At 44.6% G+C, this 27,219-nt stretch overlaps 1 protein-coding gene across 2 annotated transcripts; it reads right to left on the bottom strand.

Moving 5' to 3' along the window:
* Window positions 1-212: 212 nt before the first annotated feature.
* prpf18 (PRP18 pre-mRNA processing factor 18 homolog (yeast)) lies at window positions 213-23,630 on the bottom strand. 2 transcript variants are annotated; one of them, XM_038811941.1, is made up of 11 exons: window positions 23,500-23,630; window positions 22,205-22,282; window positions 22,033-22,059; window positions 17,997-18,092; window positions 16,106-16,219; window positions 14,078-14,224; window positions 10,825-10,893; window positions 5,354-5,494; window positions 4,825-4,896; window positions 2,385-2,540; window positions 213-1,275 (listed from the first exon to the last, which is right to left on the bottom strand). In XM_038811941.1, exons 1-11 carry the CDS (start codon window positions 23,578-23,580, stop codon window positions 1,195-1,197), a joined length of 1,062 nt encoding a protein of 353 aa, XP_038667869.1. In that variant the 5' UTR covers window positions 23,581-23,630; the 3' UTR covers window positions 213-1,194. The 2 variants fall into 2 exon arrangements, with proteins under 2 accessions (XP_038667869.1, XP_038667870.1); XM_038811942.1 differs by lacking the exon at window positions 22,033-22,059.
* Window positions 23,631-27,219: the final 3,589 nt, after the last annotated feature.

The raw sequence follows: 27,219 nt of genomic DNA, 5'->3' as shown, positions 1-27,219 counted from the left end.
AATAAACTGTGGAGTGATTTCTTCGAGATTCTCTTCTGCTAACAAGGCCCTAAATAATCGGCAGACATCTTTCAAAACTAAAAGGCGAGGAAAGGAAGAAAAATATATCAAGGTTGCTCATAAGTACAGAACTGCTAGAGGTCAGCTGCCTGCTCCTTTATGCCAGCATGCGACGTGAAACCCAGGGGCAGAGAAAAGAGACCAAAAACGTATTTGTCCCAAGTTGAGAAACATCAGCTACATTTAATGTATTCACAGGAGATATCAAAAGCAGATACTTTGGAGAATATTTACATCGGGGTCCATTCAGATACTGCATCGACCCCCAAGATGAGACAGCATGAACAGGGAAGCAATTACAAGTGTTTTTACAAAACCAAAACTGCTCTGGAAATGCCAATGAATTAAGTTCAGCAGCACAAGGAGAACAAAGTTCTTGTAAAATTGAAAGAACAAAAGATTGACATTGTCCGTGGTAAATGCTACATTCAGCATCATGTGACAGAAGAATTTTCAAAGCACCAATTTACACTAAAGTCAGCAGTCTGCATCAAAATCTATTTCAGTGTAATATGAACTAGTAGACTAGACTGCTGCACAGTGATGGAGGGTGGATAGTAGCTTCAATTGCAAAAGAAAATGCAACAGTTTGCTGTTCAGAAGAAAATGGCAAGTATCTGGGCAAAAACATACGATGCAATTTCCATGGGCTCACGGCCTGAAAGTGTTAGAATGAGAAATAGCTGAAACAACATTTAGTTCAGACTCGGATTTCAATAATTTACAGGTGATTGTCAAAACCTAAGGAGCAACGATGGAAAATATTTAATAACTCTATATCTCTTTCTAAAAAAGTGTTATGTAAATATAATCCTGAATTCAAAGTATTTTCCAAAAGACTGAGCACAGTTCTGTTCGCTAGACTTAATTCTCATAAAATGGGTTTGAATTACCAGAAGAGTAATTAAAGGCAATTGGATGCAGATGCTTCCAAGTTATTTAATACTAAACAAACATGACTGTGGGGGTCATGCAGCTTTAATGCCTGGTGCTTTCCTGAAGAAGAAAATCTCACTGATGTGTAAAATACTTGCACAGACATGCATATTCTTCTTTACAGTTCCCAATAGGCCCGGTTCTTGCTGTCCAATCCAGGAATAATACAGAAAAAGTCCCATTCAGGTGTTTCATTGGTTAGAGTGCATTGTATTCCACACACTTAGACGGGTCTGTTGAAAAATGCTTTTGGCAGATGGTCATCAACCTCTTCAACCCCTAGACGAACAGCAATGGGGAAAAATAAATGAGGGCAATGGCTTTTGGTGAATGAATGTATTCAGAAGGATTAAGTGTTGCCTTGAATGAAAAGGTTCCAATTCTCAAAGAGCGTGGAGGCGTTTTACGATTTTAAAGGCGACATGTATTTCTTTATTAAGTTATTCACATTCCAATTTTAAGCTTTAAGCTTATTTACTCATATATGTCTTTGTAGAGTATAGCATCAGGGAGATTCAGTACCCAAATATAAACACAATTTTAGGTTTCAGCCAAGTGTTCATTTCAGACATATGAAAATCGCAATCTGGAGCCTTTCAGCAATCTGTAATAAGGTCTTTCAATGGACTTATTGTACCTGTAATTGCTGAGCAATTGTTCTCCACAATGTGTTTCTACTTTGCACAAGCTGTTCATAATTAAACTGAATACCCCAACATGAAGCTAAATGTTCTATATTTCTTTCCACTCAATTTCATCATAGCATTCGACAACCTATGTGAAATATTAGATTTATTGCTTATCATTGTTTCAATAGTGTATTGGATGCTTTAAAGTAAATTTAGCTGATCTCTGATGGTGGAGCTCACGAGGAGGTTAAGCTTTAAGAGTGAAGCTATTGAGCTAACCTGGCAGGTCCCTCCAAGATCACTGCTAACCGCTCTCCGCAGCCAAATCAAAATAATTATGCCTGCTTTTAAATTGCTGGAGCCAATCGGGAATCAATTAAGCTTATTGCAAATTTCCAGCTCCGGTCAAGAAATACCCATCATGAAATATCTACCCGTTTTTAATTTTTCATCTGTAATAAGTACAACATTCTGGAGTGTCACTGGGTGCAACACATACTACACTAGCTCATCCCGAACCAGCACAAATTTATGAGTTAATTTTCCACTACTGGTGCCCAGCAGGTATTGCACATCTAAAGTGTGTTTGCCCTACAGGTGAAACTAACCAATATATTGTTCCTTCCCCAAGGCCACATACACAAGAGGAAAATAAAACATGGGGAGGAAGCCTAAATCTCAATGGCCTAGTGAAAGCATAAAGATTCCAAAGTACTTTTCACAGCTCAGTATAATTGATTTAGGGTTTAACAGACAAACCTGAATGTATTTCCGCTGTGTTTCGTCATTCAAAACATGTGCCACGTGTTTCGAAAAGATCTTTTCACGACCTGTACGTGCATGGATACCAACCATGGTCACTCCAATAGGCCATGGGGCATTGCCAATGGCCATCTGAAGGTAAGCATCATTGGCCTACGGAGAAGGCAAACGTTTTATATAAAATTGATACTGAACAATATTGCTGATTTCAGCGACGCAATGTAAGAGTTATCCTGTTAACTGTCCCACTAATTTTATCAAACAAAACGGACAAAAGCACTCACGTATTCTGTAGTGGTTATGTGATGCAAGATGCTGTTGTATTATTTCTGGTTCAACAGTGGTAATTAGTTCTATACTTCAAGTTTGTGCAAGAGACAGAATTCTAAAGCACAGCGCTGCCCAGGACAGATCTCCCACAAGAACAAAACTTTGCAGCTGGCATGTTATATTATGTTTTTGGATTGGTGCAATTATGCTGAGCCTCGCACATTGGACTGTATGGTTTTGAATTGGAGCAGGCAGAAGAAATAGAATATAGAACATACAGTGCAGAAGGAGGCCATTCGGCCCATCGAGTCTGCAACGACCCACTTAAGCCCTCACTTCCACCCTATCTCCGTAACCCCTCCTAACCGTTTTTGGTCACTAAAGGCAATTTAGCATGGCCTAACCTGCGTGTCTTTGGACTGTGGGAGCACCCGGAAGAAACCCATGCAGACACGGGGAGAACTTGCAGACTCCGCAGACAGTGATCCAGCAGGGAATCGAACCTGGGACCCTGGCGCTGTGAAGCCACAGTGCTAGCCACGTGTGTTACCATGCTGTCCTCACTTGTGCTCCTGTGCTGGAGTGTTTCTCTGCAGCTTCCCAAAATAGGGAAAAGAAACACCATCAATGGGCGAGTACAATTCACTAAATGCGACAGCTTTTCCAGAGATGTATTCTTTCCTACCAGCTTATCCAGTCGTGATCAGCACTGGTTGCCCCAAGGTAGGGTGTATGGGAAACTGCACCAAGGAGCTCAAGTTTTTGAAACCATTCTCCCTCATGGAATCACCGACATAATCTTCTTTGCAGCTGATATAACACACTATTGCCTGCCACTGGATTCCTCCTGGGACCCGCTTGCGATGATTTAATTACTGCCTTACCAGTTAATCAGTGATTGATACACTTAACTTTTTTTTAATAAGACTCGTCGTACAATTTGACTTTGCAAAAACCTGCATATTTCCTCTTTTTAAAAAAGTTTCATACATTATTTCGCCCAGCAGTGAATAAAGGACTGAAGGACTTTTAACATGTTCCTAAGATTGAACTTGAACAAAAGACTACACATCAAAATATTAATATTTGAGCACCTCTGAACTGTTTCAATCACAATTGTGTAAATAGGTAATAGATGATAAGAGTATGAATGACAAAAAGAGACGTTTTAAGTATGTGATATAACCAGAGTTAATTAGCCTAAATATTCTTGTTTCTAATTAGCCTTTTACTTCAAGGAGAGAAAGTTATTACAAATATCACTTGTGTTTTATATTATAAATGCATAAGAAATAAGGTATTTTGACAATTTAATCTAGTTTTATCCAATTATTTAGATTGATGGCTTGAATTTGCATGAGCCAATTTAATTACCCTCAACGGGATTTTGTTTAAAAAAAGGTTTCACTGGCACGCTCTAATTCTGGGGGCTGATGTATTAAAATTTGTTTTAATTGTTTTAATCTTGTGCAGCCTGGGCTTTTTCAGGATTGTATACTATCTGCCCATTGCAGACAAGAATCAGCATGCCCAGGCCTCTCTTCTCTGTCCGGTCTTCACAGAGTGCTGCTATAACCTGAAATAATTCCAGTTGTTACCCATTTGTAGGCGAATTTACTTGAGGAAACAGAAATTCCTGCCTGCAGCGTACAAGAGGGTGGCTTAGATAGAACAGACCGTGGAGGTGGGGAAGATAAGGGGGGAAAAGATGAAATGGTGGGAATAGCGTTGATCTGGCTGGCTGAGAGAAAGGAAAATGAAGAGGAGAAAGAAGAAAAGTGAGAAATGAAGGGAAAGAGGAGGAGGGAAATTATGAGGGACAAAGAAAAAGAATCAGTGCTTTGTGGGGAGGGGGAAATCAAAAACATACTTCTATTGAAAACCTTGGTTTTGATCTGTAGCAGAAATTTAGTACACAATTGAGCAACACATGAAGTTTATAGTTCTTATTTAAGCATTGCTCCCTTGAGCCCCCACTTCAGATATAAATTTGCCTTTAAATTCTTTATTTACCCCATACTGGAGAGACTGCTATACATTCTTCTGATCAGAACACCTTAATATTTAATGTAACTTTGTTCGCAAGAGTTCAGTACATTCAATAAAGCCTACATTAACAGAAAAAAGATTTTTTACTTTAAAGAGGGTGTTCAATATCAGTATTTACCTTAACATATTCTCTTTGTAACATGAATTTGATTATATCAGTTATGGACTCTTTGATGTCCTGGGACAGAGTCTGATAGGAAAAAAAAGAAACAATTTTATTTCAATTTATTTGAATGTATTGTTTTAGTGAAATTATAAGAGTTGGTAACACTAATCCAAGTCTCAAACTACCACCAAATCAGACAATCATCAATAATCTATGAAAGGCCATTGCAAAACATATCAAGGGTTGTACCCCCAGAGACTAAGTAATTATTGCCAAATGTTACAATCAAAAGTCATTATGGGCATTTAAAAAATTCAATTAAATACTTTAAATTAAATTTACGTTAAATTGAAAACATTCACATCTCCAGAGCTAGGGGTGTTTAAAGACATCTCGGGCTGGAATGTTAAACCAATTAATTCCAAATGATTTTACCAGAAGTCATTCCTTTTCTGTGCACCAATCATGATGCACAGGACCCGTAGAAAACTCAACTACAAGTTAAAAAAAAAAGTGACTCAGGCAACTTCAAAACTTTTACCTTTTTACGAAGTTTCCTGAAGAGGGGCTTTAAGTAGGATTCAGTCTGCTGATGGGTGGCTCCAGCAAGCTTACCCTGTACGCTGCACTTTAAGTAATCCTCCCTGGCATTCAGGTCTTTTGCCCAAACATCGAGAAGAAACTATAGAAGGGGAAGAATAACAAAGTGAGAACCTCATGAAGAAATTAGGTTAAAATAATTCTATGATTCTATCTTTGCATATTGGAAGATTTCAACACCATAAACCACAGTGTGGAAAAAAATACAATTGAGAAGAAGAAAATACTTTTTTTTGGCCAAGTATTAGGAAACCTAAATAAATAGTAGGTCAGAGGGAAGTGCAGTAGAGTCAGGTTTCGCAAGTTAGGCTCTATTCTTAGAAAGATTAGTAGATCAAAAAATAGTATTTAAGGATTGAAGATTGTTTCCACTTAATGACAAACTCTGTAAAACATTTTTTCTTGAATGCAGCAGAAAATATTCAAAAGGCTTGCTTAAAAATCTTTCTTCCATCTCTGAATAGAGACTTGAAATGTTTCAAATGCATTTGATCTCCAGTTTTATTTTTATTTGATAATTGCATTACTTAAAGCCTACATGAAGCCAGGGTTACATTGGTACATACCGTTTTTCTCATTTAAATGCTTCAAGGAACTTTACACATCAAACAATTTTCCCCTATTGGAAATCAGGAATGATATTAGCCCCGACAAACCTGTTCAATCTTTGTTTTAAAAAGAGCATTATTTTTTAATCCCAATTTCACATCATTTATCTAAATTATTTAATATTGTTATAAAAAGGTTTGTTGAGATTTGTTTTGTTCCAAATGAAAATGAAAAAAAATGAAAATCGCTTATTGTCACGAGTAGGCTTCAATGAAGTTACTGTGAAAAGCCCCTAGTCGCCACATTCCGGCGCCTGTCCGGGGAGGCTGGTACGGGAATCGAACCGTGCTGCTGGCCTGCTTGGTCTGCTTTAAAAGCCAGCGATTTAGCCTGGTGAGCTAAACCAGCCCCTGTCATGAAGCAAGTTTAAAAAAAAAAATCTTCATAACATTTTAGGAATAAGTTATTATTTAAAACAAAGCAAATTTGCAGACTGCTGGAAAAGTCACAGGGTGTGATTTTTAAGACATAGCTGTTCTTGGGAGCATACTATGTGCAAACTGGCCGATGTGTTTCCTACATGACAACAGTGACCGCACGTCAAAAATAATTTATTAGCTTTCAAGCACTTTGAGATGCTGGTAGCTGTGAAAAGTGATGTCAAACAAAAATCTTTCTTTTCCACAACATCTGTAATTCGTTAACGCACTTAAGATGGTCGGAGTGTAGGGCGGCACGGTGATAGAGTGATTAGTACTGCTGCCTACGGTGCTGAGGACCTGGGTTCGATCCTGGCCCTGGGTCACTGTCTGTGTGGAGTTTGCACATTCTCCCCGTGTCTGCGGGGGCTTCACTCCACAACCCAAAGATGTGCAGGTTGGACGGATTGGCCACCCTAAATTGCCCCTTAATTGGAAAAAAAATAATTCAATACTCTAAATTTATTTCAAGAAATGGTTTGAGGGCGGAGCAAACACAGACACGTCAGGCCAAATGGCCTCCTTCTGTGCTGTAATGATTCTGATTTCTAAAAGAAAATCCCCACCTATTAAGAGTGGGGATGAAGCAATTTATAGGAGCCCATCAGGAGGTGTCTGCTGAGAACATATTCCTGTGGAATGGGACAACTGGATTCATTAAAAAGCTAACTGTTGAATCCCTAATGGGAAAGGGCTCAGGTGGAGAATCCTTCCACTTCAAGTAAACGCAGCAAAAGTAATAGAGAAGGCCCCGGTGGCGCAGCCGTCAGATTTTAAAGAGGCAGGCCTCAGTCAGAGGCTTGAAGCTCAGATGCAGGAGATCATAGTTAGAAGCTGTGTGGGGAAAAAAAGATGCTGCCAAAAGACGGCACTTAGCTGGTTTGGGAAGGGAACTTGGTCAAGCAAAGGGAAACTCGTTCTCTTCATCGCAACTCTACAAGCCTGTTGAGGTCAATTGCTAAACAAGCTAAGCACGATTTCTAATGAGGTATTTATTATTTTTCTCGTCAAGAAAGGTTCCGTGGTCAGTTAGATCAATGCGAGATTCGACTGCAACTGCTGTCCCATGAACTGACTTGCTGTCAGTAAAGCAAAGCAGCTGAAGGAATCGTATCTAGCCTCATTCCACCAATGCCGTTTGTCAGTCTGCCTTCAGAAAGCCTGGAAAAGTCCACGTGAAAGCACAGGTGAAGGACAACATTCACCTACAGATCACAAGTGGGTACTAGCTCGTACACCCTGGATTAGGCTACATTATAATTCGATAATGCACAGTACAATCACATTTGTGATGCCCAGATTGGGACGGCACAGTGATCAGCACTGCTGCCTCACAGCTCCAGGGACCCGGGTTCAATTCCAGCCTTGGGTGATTTGTGTGGAGTTTGCACTTTCTCCTCGTGTCTGTGTGGGATTCCTCCGGTTTCCTTCCACAGTCCAAAGATGTGCAGGTTAGGTGGATTGGCCATGATAAATTGCCCCTGAGTTTCCCAAAAAGGTTAGGTGGGGTTACTGGGATAGGGTGGAAGCGTTGTGTGCTCTTTCCAAGGCACAGTGCCGATCCTATGGGCCAAAGGCCTCCTTCTGCACTGGAATTTTCTATGATTCTATGACTGCTTGTAGTTATACACAGAGGCTTTGCTATATACAGAGGATTTATCGAAGGCAGATTCAAAACAGCAACAAAATTCATCCAGGTGTTAAAGAGTCAACGGTGATTATTGGGTTGTGAGGAGATAGCAATGATTACTTGGGATTGCTGGCAGAGTCAGAGGGAAAGGCAGCCGACCACTATCAAAGGATGTGACTAGTGGTGTCCCACAGGGATCGGTGGTAGGGCCTCAACTGTTCACATTATTCATCAATTGCTTGGATAATGGCATAGAAAGTCATATATCCAAATTTGCTGATGACACAGGTGGCATTGTAGTCATTGAATTTGTCTATACATGTGGTTGTTCATTCACCCGAGGAAGGAGCTGCGCTCCGAAAGCTAGTGATTCGAAACAAACCTGTTGGACTTTAACCTGGTGTTGTAAGACTTCTTACTGTCAGCGGAGATGACAGCATAAAATTAAAAGGGATATTGATAGACTAGGTGAGTGGGCAAAACTGTGGCAGATGGATTTCAATGTAAGCAAGTGTGAGGTTATCCAGTTTGGACCAAAAAAGGATAGATCAGGGCACTTTTTAGATTGTATGAAGGTAAATTCAATGGATGTGCAAAGAGATACGGGGGTTCAGGTGCATAGATCGGTAAAATGCCACAGACAAGTGCAGAAAGTAATCAAGAAGGCGAATGGAATGTTGACCTTTATATCTCGAGGACTGCAGTATAAAGACACGGGGGTTATGCTGCAACTATACAAAACCCTGGTTAGACCCTACTTGGAGTCACTGTGAGCAGATCAGGGCACCACACCGTAGGAAGGATATTTTGGCCTCGGAGGGTTTGCAACGTAGGTTTACAAGAATGATACCTGGACTGCAGGGGTTACGTTCTGAGCAGGCAAAGATTATACAAATTAGGCCTGTTTCCTCCAGAATTTAGAAGGTTAAGGAGTGATTCGATCAAAGTCTTCAAGATATTAACAGGAAAAGGCAGGGTAGATAAACTGTTTCCACTGGTTGGAGATTCTAGAACTACGGGACATGGTCTAAAAATTACGGTCAGACCATTCAGGAGAGATGTCAGGAAGAACTTCCACACTCAAAGGGTGGTAGAGATTTGGAACACTCTTCCATAAACTGCAATGGATGCTAGATCAGTTGTTAATTTTAAATCTGAGATGGATGAAGTTTTGTTACGCAAAGGGACCAAAGGTAGGCTCATGGAGTTAGGCCACAGATCACCCGTGATCCCACTGAATGGTGGAGCAGGCTCGAGGGGTTGAATGGTCTACTCTTGTTCCTATGTAACTATTCTGCAAGGATGAACCTTTGATCAGAAAGTCCAACAGACAATTTTAGTGGGAATCAGTACTATTATGATAGAGATTGCGAACATACCCTCTCCAAATTATTGTCTTTGATAGTGTCAGTGGTAGACTTTATAGTTTAAAAAAAGAGCAACATAGGAGATCTCAGGCTGTCAATGATAGGCCCAGCATTTGCTGGATGTGGAGACTTTCTCTCCCGGCCACAATGTGAAAAACCTGGCCATGTCTAGTAGGTTCGCCTTCTCACTAGCATAGGTGGAGAGCTGATATGTACTCCCACAGACAAGCTTTTGCCTTGAGATTTGAGGTTTTCCAAAGGGGATTACAGTGCCCCCATTGGGCGGTTGGGAAGGAGTGGGGTACAAGAGTATAATTCTCGTGTACACAGTTACATAGGTATAGATATTCAAGGAAGTTAGTTAAAATTCTTCAGAATCAATAATTGTGTGGGGGGGACATTAATGAACAAGCCCTCTTCTTAATAATAATAATCACTTATTGTCATAAGTAGGCTTCAAATGAAGTTACTGTGAAAAGCCCCTAGTCGCCACATTCCGCCGCCTGTTCGGGGAGGCCGGTACGGGAATTGAACCCGCGCTGCCGGCCTTGTTCTGCATTACAAGCCATCTGTTTAGCCCACTGTGCTAAACCAGCCCCTGAATTTAATAAATCTATGCTCATTAAGGCAAGGAATACTGGCACTCAGGAGTGGAGCACATCCCATTTCATACACCCACCTGACAAGGAGTCTACTTGAGGTGCAGCATGCTAGACGCAGATTAAATCTACTTCTATTCTCCCTTGTAAGAAGAATACTTTCAACTCCACAAGTGTGAAACGTTTGTTTTGCAACCCAGCTATTATGCCACCTTTCCAAGTGAGACTATCAATTTAATTCCACAATACCTGGCACAATGGCAGTCTTGTGGTTTAGGCTCATGTTCAGAAGGAATTGGATTGTGACTGCCCAAGTACATCACCTAGCAGCACGGTAGCACAAGTGGTAGGCACTGTGGCTTCACTGCGCCAGGGTCCCAGGTTCGATTCCCTGCTGGGTCACTGTCTGTGCGGAGTCTGCACGTTCTCCCCGTGTCTGCGTGGGTTTCCTCCGGGTGCTCCGGTTTCCTCCCACAGTCCAAAGACGTGCAGGTTAGGTGGATTGGCCATGATAAATTGCCCTTAGTGTCCAAAAAGGTTAGATGGGGTTATTGGGTTACGGGGATAGGGTGGAAGTGAGGGCTTAAGAGGGTTGGTGTAGACTCGATGGGCCGAATGGCCTCCTTCTGCACTGTATGTTCTAGGATGCTTACTGCCGCCTTGGCAGCCATGGTTTTATCCTACAAGATTCGCCTTCCAGACCAGCGTGTTAAATGTGTGTAGTTCATTGCACCATTCTGTCATAAAGAAGCATTCTTTGAAAGTATTAACAATATTGATTGTATTACCCGTAGAACTTTAGTTATCGTATCCATGTCTTTACAGTCATCACCTTGCCCCAAGCACTCGCCCAAGGCCTGCATTAGAAAGAATAAACAGTTAGTTGTGCTTTGTGGTAGCATTGCAAATTAACCAATTAACAGCAGTTAATACAAGCCAAAACAACTTACTTGCAGTTGTTGTGACATTATGACTGAAATTACGTTGCTTTTTAAAAATCAATAGGCTATTGAAACACAACTCTTTAGTTGCTAGTCACATGACATGGTGCAGATGGCACGAGAAAGGAACAATTAAAAAGACTGCAATTGCACACGGAGAAGGTTTGTGAGAGTCTGCTGTCTGAATCAACACCTTTGAAGATACCGGTTTGAGATTTAAACTGGGACGTATTATGGAAGACCCTTGAGCTGCGATTGATAGGTCCACCTTCTGCCAAATTTGAAGATTTTGTCTCTTAGTCACAGCAAACAAAATTTGACCATGGTTATTAGAGACACTTTCTCACCAGCTGATCCATGCTACCACAGACAAGCTATTGCCTTGGAAATGAAGGACAGGCGGCCATTAATACTCGAGGGCTCCTTACCTCAAGAAGTGTAATGTCAAACTTTGGAAAAGTTCCATTTGCTGCTCAGTGGTTTTTTTTTTAAATTAACACTTTTAATTTACAGCACTGAAAGGAACCAGCTCCTCTTCCGATCCATGGCCGGGATTCTTCCCTACCCGGTGGGGCGGGCCGCCCCAAAGGTGCGGACTTCTCCGCACCTTTAGGGGCCAAGTCCTCACATTGAAGGGCTAGGCCCGCACCCGAGTGGCTTCCGCTCCGTCGGCCGGCGTGAACGGCCTTTAGCGCCACGCCAGCCGGGGCTGAAAGGCCTTTGGCTGCCGGAAGTCCCGCATGCGCTGGTGCTTCAGCGGCTGCTGACGTCATACCGGCGCGTGCGCAGGGGAGGGGGTCTCTTCCGCCCCCGCCATGGTGAAGGCCATGGCGGGGCGGAAGAAAAAAAAGAGTGCCCCCACGGCACAGGCCCACCCGCCGATCGGTGGGCCCCGATCGCGGGCCAGGCCACCGTGGGGGTACCCCCTGGGGTCAGATCGCCCCGGCCCCCCCCCCCCCCCCCCCAAAGGACCCGGCGCCCGCCCACACCGCCAATCCCACCGGTCAGGAAGGTGTTTTGATTCCCGCCGGCGGAAGAGGCCTGTCAGCGGCGGGACTTCAGCCCATCGTGGGCCGGAGAATCGCCGCGGGGGGCCCGCCGCGATTCCTGCCCCCCGTCGAATCTCGGAAGGGGGGGGGGGGGGCGGATAATTCCACCCCATGTCTCAGTTCTGGTTTAGCTCAGTTGGCTAGACGGCTAGTTTGGGATACAGAGTGAGGCCAACAGCAGGGTTTCACTTCCTGATACCGGCTGAGGTTATTCATGAATTCTCAATCTTACCCTTCGCCAGAGGTGTGGTGACCCTCAGGTTAAACCACTACCAGTCAGTTCTCCCCCATCAAAGGGGACAGCAGCCCTTGATCATCTGGGACTATGGTGACTTTACCTTTTTACCCATGAAACATTCGGTCCCTAAAACCATACCGGTCACTATTGCTCACATCAATGTTTGTAGCATACCCTGACAACATGCTCTCGTCTGCAATCATTTAGATCCAATGGTTTTTTTATCGATGCCATTTAAGATATTCTTAATCTGCTTGCATCGTACAAAGAAAGATCGCTAGAAACATACACAGCAGGCATGTTCTGAAGACAGATTGTTTTATATTCAACACTTCATTAGAGTATGAAGTAGCTCATTTCAATGCTAGCCTGTCAGATGCTATTGAGATGCTACAGATTTCTAAATGCTGATTTTATTTCAGATGTTGAGTATTTCAGTTTTTGCCTTTCTGATGCTGACTGATACCAACATGCCTTCCCCCCCTTTCGAAATTAACACTCCGAAGTTCCCCAGGTTTTGTCAAGGTGCTTCCTTTCAATCTGTTCTGTGGCTTTAGTAACTGAGGTGATCTCCTGTGCCTCTTACCCAAAGTCAGGCTTTTTAGACCTTTTTCAGATTAAATGAATATAAGAGACAATCACAAACTACAAAAGCATTTGATCACCTTACAGTAAAGCAAAATACTGTAAACGCTGGAAATCTGAAACAGAATAAATGGTGGAAAAACTCAGCAAATCTGGCAGCATCTATGGAGAGAAACCTTCAGTCTGTCAGGATCCAGAATGTAATAAATTTATAATAATGATAATAATCTTTATTGTCACAAGTAGGCTTACATTAACACTGCAATGAAGTTACTGTGAAAAGCCCCTTGTCGCCACACACCGGCGCCTGTTCGGGTACACAGAGGGAGAATTCCAGAATATCCAAATTACCGAACAACGCTTCTTTCAGGACTTGTGGGAGGAAACCGGAGCACCCGGGAGGAAACCCACGCAGACACGGGGAGAATGTGCAGACTCCACACAGACAGTGAACCAAGCCGGGAATTGAACCTAGGATCCTGGCGCTGTGAAGTAACTACTTTGCATCAAAAACACTGAAACAAAATTTCTCAGCAGGAATGACATATTAAACTTAGCTTCTAGTCATTAATTGTTTTTTTAAAAACGAGCAATATTGTTCAGTAACAGTTGTCTCAAATAAACCTAAAATGGCTAGAAACCCTGGGTTGCCTCAAGAGCAGAATTTGGTTAAAAGTATCAACAAGAGATGATAGAACTCAGAAATATTAGTCTTCATTGTTCAAGCTGGCATAGTGTGAAGCTTGACCATTGCTTCATGCTGTGTAGATGGCTAATTGAGATTATGCACTTTGAGTTCCAGAAGAGATTTAAGACACGGCTGCTGCCTAGCTAGGCCTGAAAGTCTGAAAAACGTTCGAAAACATCAGATGATGTTTCTATGGCATCGGCCAGTTTGAACAATGGAAAAGAGAGGGAGAAAGAAAAGGTAGCATCTATCTTTTTTTTACACTGGCAAAGCATAACAACAATTTCAGTTTGATCAACATTACACAAGACAGATTTGAAGAATACAAAGAAGGATCTCTACAGAGAATTAACTCAAATATCCCAAGCAGATGTGTTCGACCATGCTGAGCTTTAATTTTTATTTCGAATAAGATGTAATCATCTCTATCTGTATAACCACTGGTTTAAAATTAATAAAACCAATTGCTAAACATTTTGAAAGCCTAGGTTCATCTTACCTCTGGATTACCCGAAAACGTTAACAAAATGTAAGTCTTACCTCCAATTCCTCGATTGTTGTGTTTTCTTCATGAACTTTAAGATCATTCTGTCCCTCCTCTTCGCCTTGCTCCTGACCAGCCACAATTTCATTTAAATACTGCTGGTCCATCTTATCCATAGCAGCTTTCAAGTCATTTCTCAAACCCTGTGAGAAGTGATAAAGGACAAAAGTCACTGGAGCATTCTTCCTCAGACTGAATTCCTAATTTCATTCAGAAGAACCACCATGAAATCACCCAGGTGAGCTGTATTTCAGCTTTTGTGAACAAGCTGTAGCAAGTTTAGCTAGGTTTTGTATGCTCTGGATTCTTAGACATAAATATGGCAAGCTTCCAAATGTACTTTATCTCAGTAGTGCTGCAGATGTAAACTCGTTGTCTATTCTGTGAGCCTGGTTTTGAAAACCCCAGATGAAAATGTCAATGCTGATAAAAAATAATATGATTTTTATTTTCATTCCTTTCCATCCCTATTTGAATTCTCCAGGTCAAGTTCCCGGTGCAGCAAGACAGATAGTGGGGGTGGGGGGGGGGGGGGGGGGGGGGGGGGGGGGGGGACGTGCTTATTGGTTTCTTATGATGTAATTTGAGCTGGTCAATAGGAGGCAGAAGACAAAGATCTGGTGATATTCGCTGGTCTAATATTCAACACCCACAAAATCACACTGATGAGTCAAAGTCCAATTACATTCTTATAACCAATTTTTAAGACTGGATAGTTTTGATTCGGTTTTGTGGGCCTCATATTATCTCTTCAACCTAAACCTTTCTCAAATCCAATTCCAGGAAGACCATTCTTAAAACGGAGACAATTGCTCTCCATCCCACCGCATCCCCACAACCCCCTCTTGTATACAATCTGTGCTGTTTCACTTTTCATGGGGTTCAATGATCTGAAAATGGAAAATGAAAGGAAATAAACATATGGTTAAAATAGACAAACACCATGAAACAAGGGCAATTTGAAAAGGAGGAACTGAAAGATAAACCAGGGAACAGAAAGCTGAAAAAAGACACAAGTAAAATGGAAACATAGTTTGTGGTTTATGCTGCCACTAGAAAATGGAACAGAATTTATTTAAACAATTTAAACAAGTGCACTTTAGTACAAATATGCTACACAACAGCAACTAAAATTCTTGCAGGGTAACATTCTGTCTTTTTTTTGTGAACTTTGTACTTTAATAGACACAACGGGCGAAATTCACCCCTACCCGGTGGGGTGGGGGGGTCCCGGAGTAGCGGAGTGGCACCAACCACTCCGGCGTTGGGCCTCCCCAAAGGTGCGGAGAATGGGGCTAGGCCCGCGCCGGAGTGGCTCTCGCTCCGCCGACTGGCGCCAAAGACGCCGCCCGGCGTCGGGGCTGGCCGAAAGGCCTTCGCTGCTCATGTGCCGGAGCGTCAGTGGCCGCTGACGTCACCACCAGCGCATGCGCGGTGGGGGGGGGGGGTCTCTTCCGCCTCTGCCATGGTGGAGGCTGCGGCGGAAGAAAAAGAGTGCCCCCACGGCACAGGCCCGCCGGCCGATCGGTGGGCCCCGATCATGGGCCAGACCACCGTGGGGACACCCCCCCAGGGTCCGATCACCCCGCGCATCCCCCAGGACCCCGGGGGCCCGCTCGCGCCACACATCCCGCCGGCACAGAGGTAGTTTAAAACACGCCGGCGGAAGAGGCATGACAGCGGCGGGACTTCGGCCCATTGCAGGCCGGAGAATCGCCGCGGGGGGCACGCCAACTGGCGCGGCGTGATTCCCGCCCCGCCGATTCCCCGACCCTGCGGGTGGTCGGAGAATTCCTCCCAAGGTCACTAGACTAGGGCTTTAAAAAGAGAAGAAAGTTTGTAAAATTCCATGTTGAGAATTTAATTCAGGTGTATCAATTTAACTGTCCCATTGCAGTACCGTATAATAAATACCCCATCACAAATGTGCATGCTTTACTGTATCAGTACTTCTGCTAACTCCAGGGCACATCGCTGTATAAAATACAAAAGAAAAACCTCAAACTATTTCAAAAAAAGCCCACCTTATTAATTTCAGGAGTTAAGATTTCTATTTTGCGAAGACGCTGAAAGGCTTCATAATCTGTTTCAGCAAACAACCGAATTGGTTCCCCTCTTTCACGTAACCTTCGGATAACCTTGTAAAGACAACAAAAAGTTTGATTTTATCACAGGAATTTGGCATTGTGATACAGTTCCACTGATAAATTGTTTTTTTTTTGCACATCATTCGATAAAGTAAACAGTTATGTTTAACCAGAAAGATGATAGATTTATGCACGCTCTGTCAACCATTTGCCTGACAAAAAGCTGCAGCTTTCAAATTAATACTCAAAAGGGCAAAGCGATTTGTTGTTGGAAAAGACCAGCAGACGCACACAGTTCTCGCTTCTCGGTCATGATTTCCTCTGAAGTAAGTGAGGTAATGCTATTCTCCAGCAGATGGCGATGCACTTGAGTCACCATTAAAAATTATTTGTCACAGTTCAACAGCACCTTCTACTGCAGCCCCATAACAAACACCGTAGAGTGAAAATTAGACTCATTTTGACAATTAAGACAAAATTCCAATGGCCTAGAATTTTCTAGGGGAGGGCATCACAGCTCCAGTGTCCCAGGTTCGATTCCCGGCTTGGGTGACTGTCTGTGCAGAGTCTGCACGTTCTCCCTGTGTCTCCGTGGGTTTCCTCCGGGTGCTCCGGTTTCCTCCCACAGTCCAAAGGTGTGCAGGTTAGGTGGATTGGTCATGCTAAATTGTCCCTTAGTGTCCAAAAAGGTTAGGTGGAGTTATGAGGATAGATAGGGTGAAGGTATCCCAGCCCTGGGTCACTGTCTGTATGGAGTTTTCACATTCTCCCCGTGTCTGCGTGGGTTTCACCCCCACAACCCAAAAGATGTGAGGGCTAGGTGGATTGGCCATGCTAAATTGCCCCTTAATTGGATAAAATAATTGGGTACTCTAAATTTTTTTAAAAATTAAAAAGATAGGGTGAAGGTGTGGGCTAAAGTAGCTCTTTCCCAGGGCCGGTGCAGATTTGATGGGCCGAATGGCCTCAGTCTGCACTGCAAATTCTATAATCACCCTGTGTGGTCCCGTTTTGCTCTAAAACTTGTCGGGAATGTAAACTTGTAACCACATACTGAGGGTAACAGAGTGCCTGGGACCTTGTTAAACACTGGAATCAATAGTTGATCTCCTTAACCAATTACATTTATGGACTGAGAAATAATCTGAAACTGGTGATATAATCTGAGGACGGTGGTGAACATGAATGAATTTAATGGCAAGTCAGGTTCAGATTAGGAGAGAAAAAAGGACAAAGAAAAAGTAAGAATTTATATAGAAAACTACATTTTTACAATCTCCAACAACAAATCACCACATGCAGGTATAAGAATACAGGCTTTTGATCATTCGCTTTCTGGGCCAGAGGTTGATTGGCAGACATTAACAATTACCATATCATCAAAATATCATTTATTACTAGATTTAACTGAAGTTTAATGTGCAAACGATATGCAAATTCAGAAATCCATAGATTTTAGTTCCAGTTCCGATTGGATATTTGGGGGCGGCATGGTGGTGCAGTGGTTAGCACTGCTGCCTACGGCGCTGAGGACCCAGTTTCGATCCCCGGTCACTGTCTGTGTGGAGTTTGCACGTTCTACCCGTGTCTTAGTGGGTTTCACCCCCACAACCCAAAAATGTGCAGCGTACGTGGATTGGCCATGCTAAATTGCTCCTTAATTGGGAAAAAAATAGTTTGGTACTCTTAAATTATTTTAAAAATTAGTGGATAATTGTGTTGATTTTGACTGAGGTTTTCAAAACCTTAATATTTAATCAATTATTCATTGTGAATCATGCTTTTTCACAGTTTACAAAATTCAACATTAGCCAAGACTAAATTTTACCTCTTGTCTGGAAAGGGTCATAGGTAATTTCTCTTCGGCAAGTTCGAGTTCAAGCACTGGGTTTGAAGAAGCGTCTTCATTTGTCTTTGGTTGCACCTGTACATTAACAGTATTCATCATTAAACCTTTAGTGCAGGAACTAACCTGTAACCGACACTATCACACTAGTAATCATATGTCACAGAAATTCCAAGTTACCTCATTTCCTGTTTTGTGAAATAATACAGAAAATCAGTTTTTCCAGCATAAAGAAAAAGCACATTTGACATTTTATAGACTTCTGCAAGACTAGAACTTTATCTGCATCAATCAAAATAAATAGTTGACATTCCCGTCATTTGGAACAAATATTAAGCATATGAACCTTCATTAAATTATTGGAAGAGTGAATAAAAATTCAGGAGAGAACTTGTAACTAAGTAATTTAAATATAAGTGGAATTCAATTTATTTTGGAGTGGCAGCAGGAATACTATATTAACGTACAGACACACGGAAACAAAAATTAATTTGGGGGTGTGATCTATGAGAGGTAATAACTATCAAGGGGTGGGAAAGGGAGGCATGGGTTCAATTGCAAACAAAAGGTATATTGATAAATAAGACAGTCAGAGTAAATACTTGGATGTAATAGCTGACCAAAATAGAAGCTCCCATAGAAGCACCAATTGTAAGAGTGGATAAAATGTGAGGTATTAAGTAACTGAGAGTAAACACTTCATAAAACGCCAGCTTGCAAATGGAATCATTCTTAGTCATGATCATATAACTTTAAAAAGATAGAAAAAGGAAAAAGACTTGCATTTATAGATAAAACACACACTATAACAACCTCACGATGTCCCCAAACACTATTACAGCCAAAGGATCTTGATCCAATCAGCTTGAATGATGTTGGTAGGGGGATAAATATTAACCAGTGACTCACAGGAGAGTTGTCAGACAATAGACACTAAGCCAAGGAAGGAGACTTCAGAACACGTGGCCAAAGTGCATTCAAAGTACTAGATTCTAGGAGGATGGTGATGAAGGAATTCCAAAGCCTTGAGTCTACACAGCTGGAGGCACGGCCGTCAATGATGTGTGAAGGAAATGGTAGATGCACAAGGGGTCAGATTTAAACAGCATCTTTCACACCTTTGGGTCATCACAAAACATCTTACAGCCAATACATTACAAGGAAAACACTTTTTAAAAATATGAACACAACTACGACATGCCTTTAGAATGCAAGATCATATTGTACATGTTCGTATTTTCAGCATCCAAGTGTATAGTTTGTCATTCACCCCACTTTAGTCCAGATAGACAAACACATTGCTATCATTCAGAGCATGCAAATCAAGAGTATATTTAATAACATATTTTGCAGATTTAAATTCATATTTGAGAAGAATTACAATATATCAGATGTTGAAATTCAAACTGAGTTTTAATTTTATACTTCCATAAAAGTATTTAGTAGAGGTCTACACTTGTAGGGGGATCTTATAGAAACATTTAAAATTATGAAGGGAATAGATAGGATAGATGCGGGCAGGTTGTTTCCACTGGCGGGTGACAGCAGAACTAGGGGACATAGCCTCAAAATAAGGGGAAGTAGATTTAGGACTGAGTTTAGGAGGAACTTCTTCACCCAAAGGGTTGTGAATCTATGGAATTCCTTGCCCAGTGAAGCAGTTGAGGCTCCTTCATTACATGTTTTTAAGGTAAAGATAGATAGTTTTTTGAAGAATAAAGGGATTAAGGGTTATGGTGTTCGGGCCGGAAAGTGGAGCTGAGTCCACAAAAGATCAGCCATGATCTCATTGAATGGCGGAGCAGGCTCGAGGGGCCAGATGGCCTACTCCTGCTCCTAGTTCTTATGTTCTTATGTAACATTAGAACAGAGAGCCCTATTACAAATGTATAATTACAACATGACAGTAGAAAATGTGATTTTTTATTTTTATTTTTTTTAAGATGTTTGATCAGCCTATTTAAGGCCACATTGAAAAATTTAAGTATTGTACAATTCAAACAGGCTATGAAATTTAGGACTCAATGAAATCTTCAGTTTATGATCATCACATAATAATAATAATCTTTAATGTCACAAGTAGGGTTACATTAACACTGCAATGATGTTACTGTGAAAATCCCCTAGTCGCCACATTCCGGCACCAGGGTACACTGAGGGAGAATTCAGAATGTCCAATTCACCTAACAGCGCGTCTTTCGGGACTTGTGGGAGGGAACTCAGACGCTGGGAGAACGTGCTGACTCCGCACAGACAGTGACCCAAACCAGGAATTGAACCTAGGACCCCGATGCTGTGAAGCAACAGTGCTAACCACTATGCTGTTGTGTCACCCTGCATTTTATTTTAAAATTACAGTTATATGTAGAAACTGGCTCAGTATGATTAGTAGGCTGGCATGATTGGAAGGATATGCTGAAGGAAGTTTGGAGGCGATTCACTGTAAACACTAGTGTGGACCAGGTCGGACAAACAGTCTGTTTCTACACTCTGTACATGTCTCGAATGGTACTGATAACTATTTGCAAACCATTTTCCGCAATAAAATATGATGCAAATGCTCATACATATTTACAATAAACATCCTTGCATTCCATGCTTACTGACCATGCTGTTCTTCCTTTTGGCCATGCCTTCACCAACAATACAAAATGGAGTATGACTTGCAATGACACCATTAGGCAGGCAAACAGCTACATCTGCAATAACGACAGCACTTGCTTTAAACTGTACTTTTTATTAACGCTACATTCCGGATGCAGGCACAGACCTCTCAACTGATTTCATGCACGCAAGACTCAGTGCTATTTTGCTTAATTGATCAGTATTTTACTCTTTTACAGGTCTAGTGTAAGAAAAAAAAAGCGAAATATGGCATACTGGATTTTATTAATGTTAATTTAGTATTGGCTACCAGCTGTGTAGGTAGAAACTTACCACAGTGACTAAACATCTTTAAGACCAATGCAAATGTCTTAAAATTACACAACTTAATTCTTCAATATTAAAGTTCTTCCATCACGGGATTAAATGTAGTTATTGTCTATTTATTCCCCTTTAAACCTCCAGTTTAAAAAAAATCCTACATGGTATCTCCAAATAGAAGATTCCAACCCTGACAATACCTCTCAATAACCAAACACAAATGTAGGTGTGACTATAAGGGTAGCTATGATGATTTTCTTGCCAATTCTTTTTCCCCCAGCTTGAACGCTGTACATAATAATAATAATCTTTATTATTGTCACAAGTTGGCTTACATTAACACTGCAACAAAGTTACTGTGAAAAGCCCCTAGTCACCACACTCCGGCGCCTGTTCGGGTACACTGAGGGAGAATTCAGAATGTCCAATTCACCTAACAGCACGTCTTTCGGGACTTGTGGGAGGAAACCGGAGCACCCGGAGGAAACCCACACAGACACGGGGAGAACGTGCAGACTCCACACAGACAGTGACCCAAGCCAGGAATCGAACCTGGGACTCTGGAGCTGCGAAGCAACCGTGCTAACCATTGTGCTTACGTGTCGCCCGTTCATGCTCCTGTTCATTTCCTGACATCAACACACCAACGGAGACAAGCTTGTCCCCTATCACTATGTAGGAAAGCAGGTTTACTTGCTGAAGCACATCATTTTGTGCAGTTTGTAAAGGAATGGTATGAACCAGCTTTCTGTAATAATTGAATTGAAGTTTAAAAAATACAATACTATGTGAAACTATACAATATTCCTTAAATTAGCCATACTTGAAGTGAATGAGTATAACAATTATTCAAAATGATGACCATATTGATTTCAGTTGAAGATTGAAAGGACAAATTATTTAATTAACATTTATCAATACTCTATTTAATTAGCTGAAAACAAAAGACTAGCTAAATCTAATACAACACCACACTTTTAATAAAGCCAAGGCACAGGCTCACGACGAGCATACCATTTGCTGTCATGCATTCAGCTCCATGGCTTGCCTACAGCCCAAAACAAAAAGATAAAGTTTGTTCTTGAACCCATACCTTTGGTGTTGACTCCTCATTTACAACCTATTAATACAAGTTTCACAGGAAAGGTTTGTTGTTAAAGTCACAATCAAATTTTGCTGGTAAAATGCATTTGGTTGCCACAGTTCTAGAAAAGTAGCATTAACTCACTGGTCTCCAATAACCTCAAAACTAAAATGCAAAGTACCTGATAGCCACATCTTTCTAAATATGCCTCTTCTTCCTTCCTGGCAAGGTCGCTACGTTTGAAGAATTTTTTTGATGCCTGTAAGAATACAAAAATTAAGTTACCTCCACTTCTTAGTCGCTGCACCCTGAAAACAACAGTAAGTATCGCAAAAAGCTATGAGTATGCACGTTACAGCAGTTTAAAGCAGTAGTAAGGATACTTAGTGAGATACTGGATGTATCAAAATAGGTAACATAAATAATGTCTTTTCAGGCCAACATGGCTACTAGCTCTGGAATAAGATTAGAGGGCAGTGAAGAAAGAATAGATTATTTTTTAAAATATAAATTTAGAGTACCCAATTAAAGGGCAATTTAGTCCACACGGACAGTGACACAGGGCCGGGATTCGAACCTGGGACCTCGGCGCCATGAGGCAGCAGTGCTAACTGATTAGATAATACCGGGATGCAGGATGTCGAGTGATCAAATATCAATTTCAAGCTCTACTTTACCAAACAACAACATGAGCAGCAAAGTAAGAAGTTCACAGATTTGCAGCCGGATACACCAGTTACTGTCAGTAACCACACAGCCGCTTCCCTTTCTTTGGTCCCAGGAAGAAATCTTCCAAAACCCGGTTAAAGTCCAACAGGTTTATTTGGAATCATGAGCTTTCGGAGCTTAGCTCCTTCATCAGGCGAGTCAAATTCTTTGAAAGCCTCACTCTCCCGGGTCATGGTGTGCGCAGCCAGGGGTGGGGGTTCGTGGGGTGGTGGGCGCGCGGGGAGGGGGGCTCACAAGGAGGGGGGCTCTGCGGGGAGGGGGCTCCGCAGGGAGGGGTCACACTGGGGTACCACTCTCTCTAACCCGACCCTCCAGCGGTCCCAAATGCAGGGAGCAGCCTGCTGGCTGACCCTCACCCAGGGCTACCTGACAAACCCCTTGGTCCCGGGGGAGGGAGGGATGGGCCCGGGGGAGGGAGGGATGGGCCCGGGGGAGGGAGGGATGGGCCCGGGGGGGGGGGGGGGGGGGGGGGATGGGCCCAGGGGGGGGAGAGATGGGCCCGGGGGGGGGGGGGGGGGGGGTGGAGAGATGGGCCCGGGAGGGGGGGGGGGGTGGAGAGATGGGCCCGGGGTCCCGGGGAGGGAGGGATGGCCCGGGGTCCCGGGGAGGGAGGGATGGCCCGGGGTCCCGGGGAGGGAGGGATGGCCCGGGGTCCCGGGGAGGGAGGGATGGCCCGGGGTCCCGGGGAGGGGGGTCCCGGGGAGGGGGGTCCCGGGGAGGGGGGTCCCGGGGAGGGAGGGCTCTCACCCCCGCCAGCTGTCGATCCTCCAGCAGTTTCCGTTTCCTGGCGATCTCCGCTCTCAGCTGCTCCATCATCCCCGCCGCCATAACAAAGATATCACTTCCGGGTCAGAGGACGCCCCCTGACCCCTACCGGAAACCTGCTGCGTCACCCCGGCAACAGCTTCACCCCGGCGTGACCCGGGCGCTTCAGAGACTGTTCAGTGCAGAAGGATGCCATTCGGCCCATCGAGTCTGCACTGGCTCTTGGAGAGAGCTCCCTACCCAAGGTCAACATTTCCCTGCTCAGTGGGCACCGCAGGGCTTGGATTGCTTTATCGACTCTGATTTTCACATTTTATTTTGACGGGTTTTAGATAAGATTTTGTTCCCTTTCTTATTCCTTTTGGGTTATGCTCCAGGCCTTGTTTTAAGGAGCATTGCCTTGTTTTATCCATTATTTATCTTGTGTTCTTTTGCTTAGTTCTATTCACACCCAGCATCTTGCCAAGGCCGAATCGTACATGTTCTGGTCCCAAAACTCACCCAAAAAAAACGAACACAAATGAATAAATGAAAACACCAAAACGCAAATTACAGTGGAGGAGCCAAAAACAAGCCCAAGGTCAACACCTCCACCCTATCCCCATAACCCAGTAACCCCACCCAACACTAAGGACAATTTATCATGGCCAATCCACCTAACCCGCACATCTTTGGACTGTGGGAGGAAACCGGAGCACCCGGAGGAAACCCACGCAGACACGGGGAGAATGTGCAGACTCCGCACAGACAGTGACCCAAGCCGGGAACTGAACCTGGGACCCTGGCGCTGTGAACTGTGCTAACCACTGTGCTACTGTGCTGCCCTTCATCCCTGAGTGACCGACGGCTTCATCCCGGAGTGACTGACAGCATCACCACGGAGTGACCGGCTGCTTCATCCCGGAGTGACCGGCTGTTTCATCCCGGGAGTGACGAACAACTTCATCCCGGAGTGACCGACAGCTTCATCCCAGAGTGACCGGCTGTTTCATCCCGGGAGTGATCAACAACTTCATCCCGGAGTGACCGGCTGCTTCATCCCGGAGTGACCAACAGCTTTATCCCAGAGTGACCGGCTGCTTCATCCCGGAGTGACTGGCTGCTTCATCCCGGAGTGACCAACAGCTTTATCCCAGAGTGACCGGCTGCTTCATCCCGGAGTGACCGGGCCCGGAGTGACCGGCTGCTTCATCCTGGAGTGACCGGCTGCTTCATCCCGGAGTGACCGGCAGCTTCATCCCGGAGCGACCGACAGCTTCATCCCGGAGTGACCGGCTGTTTCATCCTGGAATGACCAACAGCTTCATCCCGGAGTGACCGGTAGCTTCATCCCGGAGTGACCGGCTGTTTCATCCCGTGAGTGATCAACAACTTCATCCCGGGGTGACCGGCTGCTTCATCCCGGAGTGACCAACAGCTTTATCCCGGAGTGACCGGGCCCGGAGTGACCGGCAGCTTCATCCCGGAGCGACCGACAGCTTCATCCCGGAGTGACCGGCTGTTTCATCCTGGAGTGACCAACAGCTTTATCCCAGAGTGACCGGCTGCTTCATCCCGGTGTGACCGGCAGCTTCATCCCGGAGTGACCAACAGCTTTATCCCAGAGTGACCGGCTGCTTCATCCCGGAGTGACTGGCTGCTTCATCCCGGGAGTGACCAACAACTTCATCCCAGGAGTGACCGGCTGCTTCATCCCGGAGCGACCGGGCCCGGAGTGACCGGCAGCTTCATCCCGGAGTGACCGACAGCTTCATCCCGGAGTGACCGGCAGCTTCATCCCGGAGTGACCGGTAGCTTCATCCCGGAGTGACTGGCTGTTTCATCCCAAATTGACCGGCTGCTTCATCCCGGAGTGACCGGCTGCTTCATCCCGGAGTGACCGGCTGCTTCATCCCGGGAGTGACCAACAACTTCATCCCAGGATTGACCGGCAGCTTCATCCCGGAGTGACCGGGCCCGGAGTGACCGGCAGCTTCATCCCGGAGTGACCGGGCCCGGAGTGACCGGCTGCTTCATCCCGGAGTGACTGGCTGCTTCATCCCGGGAGTGACCAACAACTTCATCCCAGGAGTGACCGGCTGCTTCATCCCGGAGCGACCGGGCCCGGAGTGACCGGCAGCTTCATCCCGGAGCGACCGACAGCTTCATCCCGGAGTGACCGGCAGCTTCATCCCGGAGTGACCGGTAGCTTCATCCCGGAGTGACTGGCTGTTTCATCCCAAATTGACCGGCTGCTTCATCCCGGAGTGACCGGCTGCTTCATCCCGGAGTGACCGGCTGCTTCATCCCGGGAGTGACCAACAACTTCATCCCAGGATTGACCGGCAGCTTCATCCCGGAGTGACCGGCTGCTTCATCCCGGTGTGACCGGCTGCTTCATCCCGGGAGTGACCAACAACTTCATCCCAGGAGTGATCGGCTGCTTCATCCCAGGAGTGATCGGCTGCTTCATCCCGGAGTGACTGGCTGCTCCATACCGGGAGTGACCAACAACTTCATCCCAGGAGTGACCGGCAGCTTCATCCCGGAGTGACCGGGCCCGGAGTGACCGGCAGCTTCATCCCGGAGTGACCGGGCCCGGAGTGACCGGTAGCTTCATCCCGGAGTGACCGGCAGCTTCATCCCGGAGTGACCGGGCCCGGAGTGACCGGTAGCTTCATCCCGGAGTGACCGGCAGCTTCATCCCGCAGTGACCGGTAGCTTCATCCCGGAGTGACCGGCAGCTTCATCCCGGAGTGACCGGCAGCTTCATCCCGGAGTGACCGGCAGCTTCATCCCGCAGTGACCGCAGCTTCATCCCGCAGTGACCGGTAGCTTCATCCCGGAGTGACCGGCAGCTTCATCCCGCAGTGACCGGTAGCTTCATCCCGGAGTGACCGGCAGCTTCATCCCGCAGTGACCGGCAGCTTCATCCCGGAGTGACCGGCAGCTTTATCCCGGAGTGACCGGCAGCTTCATCCCGGAGTGACCAGGAGAGTGGCTGCCATCCTAATCCTGGGAGTGACCGGAAGAGTGACCAACAGCTTCATCCTGGTGGAGTGACCGGGTGAATGGCCGAGCTCGGAGTGATTTCCAATTCCTTGAGTGACCGGCCGGTACTGGTCTCCGATTCCCGGGAGTGACCAGGCTGGGAGTGATTGCTGGGAGTGACCATGAGGAAATGAACAGAAAGGCATGGCACTAGAGCTTGATGGGTAATTAGGCCAAGTCAGGAGTGGATGTTGCTATAGGGGAGGGAGGAGCTAGGTTGTCGGACTTTGCAAAGATCTCTGGCGTGTGCTTGCAAAGAGGTGCAGTTCTGCGGCTGTGGAATTCTGAGAATGTGGTAGCCACTGAGTTGCTCTGTGAAGGCAGATATTGGCAAAATACCGTTGGACAAAAGGAATCTATGAGAACCTTATAGTTGCCAAATTACCTTATTTGGTCATGTATGAAACCTCATTCATTTTACTGAAAGATAGCAATGTATATATAGAAGCATGTGTTTTTTTACTTACTTACTCTGGTGGATTCGACAGACTCCGATGGAGTCAGTGCCATTGTATCAAAGTACGTCCACCGGTGAACCGCGCAAATAAAGTAACTAATTTTACCTACAATTCCGACTCAGTATATTTGCTGAACCAGACTGAGGGCAAAAAGAACTCGAATTGTCAACCGGCCGGGAGTGATCTCCGATTCTCACTGCCCTGGAGTAGCTGG

This window comes from Scyliorhinus canicula, chromosome 11, assembly GCF_902713615.1.
Source record: "Scyliorhinus canicula chromosome 11, sScyCan1.1, whole genome shotgun sequence".
NCBI classification, from domain to species: Eukaryota; Metazoa; Chordata; class Chondrichthyes; order Carcharhiniformes; family Scyliorhinidae; genus Scyliorhinus; species Scyliorhinus canicula.
The sequence above is the reverse complement of the archived record's forward strand: the minus strand, read 5'-3'. Positions and strand labels throughout refer to the sequence as shown.

Excerpts from the sequence above, each read along its gene's own strand:
- prpf18 (XM_038811941.1), bottom strand. The coding sequence starts at position 23,580 with ATGGCGGCGGGGATGATGGAGCAGCTGAGAGCGGAGATCGCCAGGAAA. Across the intron at positions 4,897-5,353 it reads TCAGGAAACTTCGTAAAAAG|ACTCTGTCCCAGGACATCAA; the intron begins GTAAAAGTTTTG and ends TTTTCCTATCAG. Across the intron at positions 2,541-4,824 it reads TACAAAGAGAATATGTTAAG|GCCAATGATGCTTACCTTCA; the intron begins GTAAATACTGAT and ends CCTTCTCCGTAG.